Source organism: Cavia porcellus, unplaced genomic scaffold (assembly GCF_034190915.1).
Source record: "Cavia porcellus strain 051 isolate PalLab524CR breed Dunkin Hartley unplaced genomic scaffold, mCavPor4.1 scaffold_7, whole genome shotgun sequence".
NCBI classification, from domain to species: domain Eukaryota; kingdom Metazoa; phylum Chordata; class Mammalia; order Rodentia; family Caviidae; genus Cavia; species Cavia porcellus.
In genome coordinates this window covers 46,134,769-46,144,428 of record NW_026947490.1, presented here as the reverse complement: position 1 = coordinate 46,144,428, position 9,660 = coordinate 46,134,769, and the positions used below count along the sequence as shown (strand labels likewise).

The 9,660-nt window shown below is 35.4% G+C and overlaps 1 protein-coding gene across 1 annotated transcript; it reads right to left on the bottom strand.

Annotated features, from left to right (window-relative positions):
* Positions 1-316: 316 nt before the first annotated feature.
* Positions 317-1,258, bottom strand: LOC100715397 (olfactory receptor 6K6). The gene has a single exon (XM_003466655.5). It carries the CDS (start codon positions 1,241-1,243, stop codon positions 317-319), a length of 927 nt encoding a protein of 308 aa, XP_003466703.3. The 5' UTR covers positions 1,244-1,258.
* Between the last annotated feature and the right edge of the window lie 8,402 nt (positions 1,259-9,660).

Here is a 9,660-nt window from a genome sequence, read left to right as displayed (position 1 = left end):
TTCCTTAAATCAGATTAAGAACCTCCATGAACCCTGGTCATGGCAGTAGCAGAGGACGAGGAATAGGACAAATTTTGCTGTAAGCAAGATGATCTGCCCATGTACACGGGTTCAGCCATCACAAGCAATGCTGGTGGGTACTGATGGAAACAGACTATGCAGTTGCCACTCCTGAGGTGGAGAAGCAGTTTATTGTTCCTACAAACAATAATTGAAAAGAAACTGGGGCAATAGAAAAGAGCATAACTGTGGACAAGACATAGAAGGTGAGATTTTGGACTTCTAGGAGGCCTCTCAGAGTTCTGAGGATTCAGATCTAACTCCCTGCCCCACTCAGCACCTTTTGATAGCAGAAAAGCCTTCCAATAGCATCCTTCATGTCCTTGTTTCTCAGGCTGTAAATGATGGGGTTGAGGAAGGGAACAAGGATAACAAAAGTGACTGCAATGGCTGTGTCCCAAAACACTGAGTAAGTGGCTGAGAATCGCAAATACATGACAGCCACACTGCCAAAAAACAGCAAGAACACAGCAAGGTGAGCAGCACAAGTGGAAAAGGCCTTATGACAATCCTCAGCAGAGGGCATCCTCAGGATCACCACAATGATGCGAATGTAGGACAGGGCAATGACCAGGAAGGAGGCTAGGATCTCCGCTCCATGAATGGCATCCACGATGATCACTAGGGATGTATCTGTACAGGCCAACCTCAGCACAGGGGTGAAGTCACAGAAGATCTGGTTAATCTGGTTGGATTGACAAAAAGGCAGTGTGGTGATCCACGCAATCTCAGGGAGCACAAGAAGGAAACCACAGAGGCAGGATCCAGTTGTCAGGCAGACACAGAGTTGGGGAGTCATGATGGTTTGGTAACGGAGAGGACGGCAGATAGCTATGTACCTGTCAATAGCCATTGCTGTCAGGACACACCCTTCTGTGATACCCAGCGAGTGGAAGAAGTACATCTGCATGAGGCATCCAGTAAGGGAGATGGTCTTATTTTTACTGACCAGATTGGAGAGCATCTTGGGTATAGTGGTCGTAGAGTACCAGGTCTCCAGGTAGGAGAGGACGCTAATGAAGAAATACATGGGGGTATGCAGGATTACATCCAGCTGGACAACAATGAATATTATTAGATTTCCAGTTATGATAAATCCATAGATGAGAAGTAAGGGAATAAAGAAAAAGAGGCCACCTTCATGAAAATTTGGGAACACAGTGAAAACGAACTGGTTCACCATTGTCTGATTTCCCACTTGTCATCTGCTGTGTCATCTATGAAGGGAGGAAGACTCATAAGGAATTCCTGGAGTTGGGATGTAAATTGCTCATTGAAGATTGCTTCACTCCTTTTCTGTGATCAGTTACTTAAACTGATAATGGAGCCCTAAACAAGAGGTACAATTATCTTACAAGTTATAGCTCCACAACAGAAACATATGAAATATTCGCAGTGAGGTCTCTAAATTATCTTTTTATAATCCTCTTTAACTGATGTCAAGAAAATACAAACCATAAAAGAAATTTAAGTTTTGGAAATCTTTTCTGTAGGTTCAGTCACTTTAATTTCAGAGTCTTTCTCCTCATTCCCAGTCCTTCTTTGTTTAGCCTTTATTTTCAAATGTTCTCAATACCTGTTTTCAGAAAAAAAAAATGTTTTTACAAAAGTGTTCTCAGGAGATCACCAATAATTCTTCTCTGTTGCTTTTTTCATTTTTATCAGCATTAATATTTAGCCTAAAGCAAAATACTGTTTATCACTCAGCCTTCCTTTTTCTGCTGTTGTTCATTTCTCTTTCTTATCAGATGTTAAGTATCCCGACATGAAGACATAATCTTCCTCACATTCTCTGTTGTCTCTGTATCTTTCCTTCGATTCCAGTGATTAATGGTTGCTCAAAGATTTTCCCCAATCTCACTTTGCACCTGAGTAGTGATCATTTATGAACAAGAATATAACTAAACCTGCCACTCCCACATGTCTTATCCCATCTATGGAAGTGACATCTAAGAACCAAAAGAGGTAATTTTTAAAATTTTACTTTACATGAATTTTTAAAAATCACATTGACGTCTGTCTTTGAAGAAGAGTGCAGCAGAAATCAGACCAGAATCTGCTTGGAGAGAAAGGACAACAAAGCTTTTCATAAACCTCCCTAGAATTCATGAAAGCAGTGTGCATTACCTCTCACTTCGTCTATTTCTATATCCTTTTCACTAGTATCCTTACTTCTAAAGAGTCCCTCTGTGAGTGATCACTCCATATTTGTTGCATCTTTCCTTTTCAAAATACTAAAAATAAAAATCACAACTTGTAGCCTAGTAATCATTGCCATCTCTAATGTGGTTCCAATCAAATTTTGGAGCCAAATATTCTACTTATTCAATAGCTCAATCAGGCCAGACCAGTATCCTGCATTTTTATTTTTGCTGATGCCATTTCTCATTGTTTTTTCTATTTTCTTGATCTATATTGTAATCATAACTGCTAAGGTCTATCGAATCTCCCCATTGTCATGGAAATCTACTAATCTTCACTGCTAGAAATACCAACTTTCTCCTTTGTCCTGTAATAGTGCTTATGTTTTCTTTCTTTATGACATTAATACATCCTTTTTCTTGCATTTCAAATGTTAGCATATTGGCTCTATCTCTCCCAAGTAGACTGAAAACTTCCTAAGAGAAATCATACAAGAAAAATGAAATGCTATTATTGAATGTTTCCTCTGTAATGATGATGGTTCTAAGTACTTTATATACTTAAAATTTTTACTTCCCTTATTTCCACTTACATTGTTACTATAGCAGTTGAGACAGAAAAACTGAGAACCAGAGAAAAGAAATAACTTGTAAAAATAAACAACCGGGATCCAAAGCAGTAACCAGGAAACCAAATCTGTCCCAGATGTACTCTTCCAGTTTTTCATATCACAGAGTAAGTAGAAATCAGAACACATCCTTCATTCTTTCTGTTTTCTATTGTTGAGTATTTCTATGTTGATGAGGCTGGCTTCAGGGTAAGGTAAGAGATTTGATGTAATTTCCTCTGGAGTCAAAACAGATGCAAATAAATTCACTGACTGTTATGACTTGTGTTAGATGTCTCTCCAAAGCCTCATTCTGTCATAGGTGCTTTTCAAGAAGCAACTGGATCTAGAGTGTGTGATGCTAAAATTGTCATAATTCAATACTAGGTTCAAAGGCATTAGGATTAAGGGTATCACTGCAACCCACCCAAAAAGCTTGAAGAATATGTGAGATAAAAAGAACTGTGGTCATCCCTGGCTTGTTTTTCACCTTTTCCTGAGATGACCTGTTTCTCCTCTGCAGTGCTATCTGGCTCATCCTCCTGCTCTGGAGCCAGTGAGGATGGACTGAAGACTCTACAGTCTACAGTGAATTAGTGAAATCTCTCCTCCTTTAACTTGTGGGTGTTTGTTTTTCTCATCAGTAAAATAGTTAATTAAGACAGTAACAATTAAGAAAATCAATTTGCTAGAAAATAAGCTGCTCTTGGCACTGTGCTTCAGGGCTTAAGATACAAAGAAGAGATTGGAATGGAATAAACAGTGGTAACTTGTCTCTATTTAAAGCAAGAGAGACCCAGGGATCACAATGAACAGTCATTATGGGGTATATAGAGAAGAGATAACAGGGCTATTATAATAGGCAACAGGCCTATTAATAACAGGCAAGAAAATCTAGTGCTAACAAGTTCATAACAGCTGAGAAAAGTGACTGCTATGTTTCTGTAAGCTGCAGGCTTTTCTCCTAAGATCGCTCAACGATTCCTCATTCATACTTTTATTCACCTAACTCTAAGTGGTGACTGATCCTGGATTATAAGCTGTAAACTGCTACTGTTTTGAGGCCGATAAATGTTATTATTGCTCCTGCAGCTCACTAAGGACATAAAAAAAAAATTCTAGTATGACAGATAATAATCAGCTCCCTAGGAGCTCAGCCACACATTGCTTGTATATTGAAAAGATACAATTTTGATTTTAGTTATGAAAAGAAATACAGTAACCTGTCCCATGGCTCCATAGATGCTTATAATTTTTTTTTTTGAGTTTTAGTAGAATTTTAGTGTTGGATATTAGCATCTTTATCTGTTAGTAAACTATATTTTTTTCTTACAATATCTAGATTTTTCTCTCCCATTGTTCGATTTTCTTTTGGTACAGGAGATTGAACAGAGGGTATATTTAAACTGAAGTACATTCCCAGCAGTTTTGTTAAATTATTATTATTATTATTTTTTATTTTGAGCCTGGGTATTGTTAAGTCGATAAGTTTTCCAGGCTAAGCTCAAACTCATGACTCTCCTGCCTCAGCCTACCAGAGTGCTGCAATTGCAGGTGTGTACCACACACCTGGCCTCACTGTTCTAGCTTTTTTTCTCATGCATCAAAATTCTAAAAATAGAGTTTTATCCCATAGGTCAACATCTGGGTTCTGAAGAGTTAAGGACATAAGGTAAGTGTGGGCAGGCACAGTATAGGCAGAGGTCACTGCTCTGTCAATAGCATTCTGTCACACTCACCCTGCCTGAGACCATCAAATCACTCCTCAGAGTCTCTGGAGTCACCCATACCTTTCAGTTGGCTGATTACTAATTATATAGATGTCTGAAGTCTCTTCAGGGATTATGTAGAATGGAAATTTTGTCTTTTCTGGAAGTTCTTTTTAGATGATGCAATGCCTAAGAAAAATGACTCATCTCATTCTCCCCTCTAAGGAACAAATTAGTGGAAAATTATTTTTTAATAATTAGACACTCCCCTAGGCAGGGTCTCAAAAACCTTTCTATAGTTACAAAACGATATGGGAGCAAAAAGTTGGTTCCTGGCATCCAGAATAGCTGAGGAGTTCAGAATAGACTATAGACTGGATCATAATTTTTTGAATATGCATCAGTAAACACTATCTCTAGTTTTCATTTTTCAATATGATTTTCATTCCCTCTGCAAAGTACAAATTATTATATAAAATAAATGTATTATGTATTTTAAGTTTTAAAATATGCATCTCATTTGATCTTCTAAAAAATTGTATGTTTAAAAATTGTTATCATGGTAGCAAGACATGGTAGTAAATAGCTACTTCTAATCACAGGACTTGGGAGACTGAAGCAATCACAGGTTTGAGCCTTTTCTGGGAAATTAATGATTTAAGAGACAGCTGGGGTTATAAATCAGTTCAAACTTCCTGGGTTTGTTTGCCAATACCACCAAAAAAGGGAAAAAAAGTCAATATGGTAAATTTTATGTTACTTCTTTTATCACAATTTTTAAAACTAGATTTGTAAACCAGACACGCTGGTACAGTTTTATAATTTCAGCATTCAGAGAGACTGAGGCAGACTCACAGCTCAAACTCAGCTTGGTCAAATTAGTAAATGAATAATATCCTGTCTTGAAATATGAATTAAGAAAAGACTCTAGGTCTGGATCAATCCAAAAAGTTCAGAGACAGTCCCAGTTACACAACATAAATAAGTAAATAAACACTTGATGTGGTATGCAATACAAGAGGTAATTTTTTTTCTGTTATAAGGCCTTCTACATAGACTGTGATGAATTTTTGAATCAAAAGATTCTAAAAAACTCTAAATCACAAATAAACTCAATGGTATATTAAAATATATTTTCAAATCCAAAATATCTAGTTGATTAGCATTAAAGATTAATTAATATTTTTCACTCTGTGATCTGACTAAAGGAGAAAATTACAGTTCTATAAATAAATGCACAGAAACTATTCCATTGCATTTACCTTTATTTGTGATTTAGAAAGCTCAGTTGTAGAGCACCCTTGAGTTTAATCCCTGGTATTACTAAAAGAAAATATGAAATTTTATATAGAAACTTCAAAAATGTAAAAAAATAAATTTTAGTTGAATATCTAGCAATTAGATATATGTATATCCATAAATATGTTTTACAACTGTAATTATGCATATATATGGTCAATAGAAATTTTAATATAAACATATCATCTGGAATATCAACAAAATGAATTCTATTATAAAATACATATCACACTTACATGTAGCGCTTTATAATACTTTTGGAAGGCAACAGACATCTAACTAAGTTGATATACGTGCTATGTAGGATCTCAGTAGCAGAAATACACAAATCATTGACAAATCAATCTATTGCTTCAATGAAATTTCCACCCAAATCCCATTTTGGTTAGCGAGGAGTAGATCATGTCAAAGTGAGTGTCAAGATACAGAAGGTGAAGAATAAAATACTGATGCTTGTCCATTAGAGTCAAAGATCATTTTAAAACAATGCAAAAATCATGTAAGCATGAATAAGCCAATGAAAATAAAAGAACCTGGTGCAATATAAAGATAGACCTATGGGAAAAGAGGCACAGCAGATCTTTGGAGAAATGAGAGATGTAGCTGACATAGTGGGCCTGTAGGAAAAAAGTACTGTTTTATAAATAAAATTTATTAAAATAAGATAAACTAAATAAAATAAAATAAACATGCTGACCACGTTACATGCTCTTCCACTGGACCTTCCATTTTCAGTTCTCCAGAGTGTAGACAGCCATTCTTCCTGATTCTGTAGATGTCCATAATAAATCTACTTTTTAAGAAAAACATATATATATATATGCATATGCATTCTGCACCTCTAGTGAATCGTAGCTGACACAGAAAGACAAAACAGAAGTGAAACTTGACGATGCATAATCAAGTAATTAGGATAACTGAGGAAGCAATACTACCATATAAGAAGAGGCATGCATCTTTCTAATAAGAGGAAAGAAATTTGTCTTAAAAGACAGGGTGATTCTCTTTCAAGTGAAAACAAAGCAAAGAAGTTCAACATGTATAAGCTGACAAATTAGTCTGTTTTTGTGCTACTACATAGTATTAAACTTAGTTCATTCACACATCAAATCTTTTTTGAGAGTCTGACATTTTGTTTTGGAATTCTGTATCATTTTTATTCTTTTTTCATTTTTAAAATAAAAGAAAAAAATTCTGTTTACACACACACACACACACACACACACACACACACTCACCTAAATTACCATGTCACAAAGTCTGTGAGCAAAAATTTATGGTTATATGCCCCACTTAGTATTTCACTTGTCTCTTTAAAGAGACCAAGTAATTCCCTTTGTTTTCTTCACTGACACTGTTTCTGCCATCATTTTATGTGTACTTAGCTATACTGTATTTTCAAATCTGTGGAAAAGTTTACAAAACAGAAAACAAAAAAAAAAAGTATCTAGAGAGAGCTTCATGCAAACTATCTTTGAAATAATTGCTGGAATTATAGCTCATGAAGATGTTAGTAAAGAAAGTAGAAATGGTGTCTTAAAAATTTTATTAAGAGCTGTCATTTTTGTTCACACTTTATTTTAAAACCATACATATCCATGTCCTGTCAGATTTGTTTTTATTTCAATTTGTTCTCAAATTTGGTTTCTTTCCCATATTTGGTGCAACATTCCATTTAATATTTGACACTTCATGCATATTTTTTATCACATTTTATAAAAGAAGAGAAAAATCTGTGCTGTGTATTCTTTTGTTTTTCCTCTAGCTTTGCTCATTGGGATGTAAATATTGGGGCCGATTTCAGTTTTTAAAAATCAGACAAAGAAATTAGATGTAACCACATAAAAGAGGAATGTAAAGCCACACACCTGAATTTTTTTTTTTTTTTTTTTTTTTTTTTTTGGTACCGGGGATTAAACTCATGACCTTGCATGTGCCAGGCAAGCACTTATACCACCCAGCTAATTCCCCAGTCCGACACACACCTAAATTTTATGAGGTGATAACAGAGGAAGATAACAAAGCAAATCAATAAAGCAAGCTCATAGAAGATATAAGTAATAAAGCATTGGGCAAATAAAAGTGACTTTACAGAAGACAGTAACACACAGGCTGGAAGAGCTAAAGGAGATGATGCAAAAATGCAAAACAGGATGCCTAGGGAGACAGGTGAGGGAGGCAAGCTTGGAGACCAGAGAAAAGGGGCCAACACAGGCTGATACAGCTTACAGAACTCTCTTCTAATACTGATGGAAAAATAAGATACCTTCATGAATAAAGAGCACCAAAACAAATTCATGATCAACAAATCAGCAAATTAAGAAATTTTAAGGATTCCCTGGAAGAGACAATGATGCTAACAATGACAAAAGCTCTAATAGAATGAGTATGCCACATAGGGTGAACAGTTAAAGGAGAAGGTAGAGAATCAGCAATAGAAATGTAAAACAATGACAGGGATAAATGAGTAGCTATCAGCTATCAGATATTCAGATAAGTGCAGCATATAAAATGCCAAACAGTCAAAACCAACATAAATCTACACCCAGACATAGAATAATTAAGATCTCAGACATGCAGCATAAAAACAGAATGTTAAAAGTTGTTAGAGAAGACACAACTCACCTATCAAGAAAAGCCCATTATAATCATGGCAGACTTTTCAGCACAAACTCTCAAGTGAAGATGAGCTTGGAATGAAATATTTCAAGCCCTGAAAGAAAATAACTTTCAACCCTGACTGATACACTCAGAAAAATTTTCATTCAAATTTAATGGAGAAATAAAATACTTCCATGACAAAGAACAACTGAAGAAATTCACATCCACCAAACCAACAGTAGAAAGAGTATTGAAAAACATAATAGACAGAGATAAAAATGACCAGAATTCCCAGAACAACATAAAGAAAACCACCAGGTGGGAGAAGCAATTAAATAAGAGGGAAAAGCAGAAAGCAAGCAACTGGAATAACAACATGGCAAAGTTGAGCCAGTACGTATCAGTGATATCCATAAATGTAAATGGCCTCAATTCACCTATCAAATGAAATAGGCTGACAGAATGGGTCAAGAAACATGATCCCACAAAATGATACAAGAAACACAACTGACCCAAAGGGAAACTCATAGATTAAAAGTCAAAGGATGGAAAACAGTGTTTCATGCAACAGGAACCCAGAAAAAAGCAGGGGTATCTATTCTATTTGCAGAAAACGTGAGCTTCAAACCTAAAATGATTAAAAGAAATAAAGAAGGTCACTACATACTCATTAGTGGAAAAATTCAAGAGGAAGAACTAACAATTATAAATATATATGCACCAAATAAAGGAGCACCCAACTATATAAGACAGATACTTATGGACATTAAAAATGAAATGCATAAGAACACAATTATATCAGGGGAACTTAACAGCCCATTGTCACAAAGAGATAGATCAACTAGACAACAATTCAGCAAAGAAATAGAACTGAATCATACCAGCAAGCAATTGGACTTAGTAGATGTTTACAGAATGTTCCACCCAACCACATGAAAATACACATTCTTCTCAGCTGTGCATGAGACATTCTCCAAAATAGACTATATATTACCCCATAAAAGTAACTGCAAACGTATTGAAATTATCCCATGCATAATATCTGACCATAGCATAGTGAAATTAGAAATTCATGGCAAAAAAATGGCAAAACCTGTATAAATACATGGAAATTAAATAACAACTTTCTCTACAACTAGTGGGCTACAGATGAAATTAAAGAATAAATAAAGCAATACTGACAATTCACTGAAAATATGCAAACAACATACTGCAATCTGTGGAATTCAATGAAAGCGGTCT

What these genes read in the sequence shown, in the direction of transcription:
- LOC100715397 (XM_003466655.5), bottom strand. Translation starts at nt 1,243, where the DNA reads ATGGTGAACCAGTTCGTTTTCACTGTGTTCCCAAATTTTCATGAAGGT.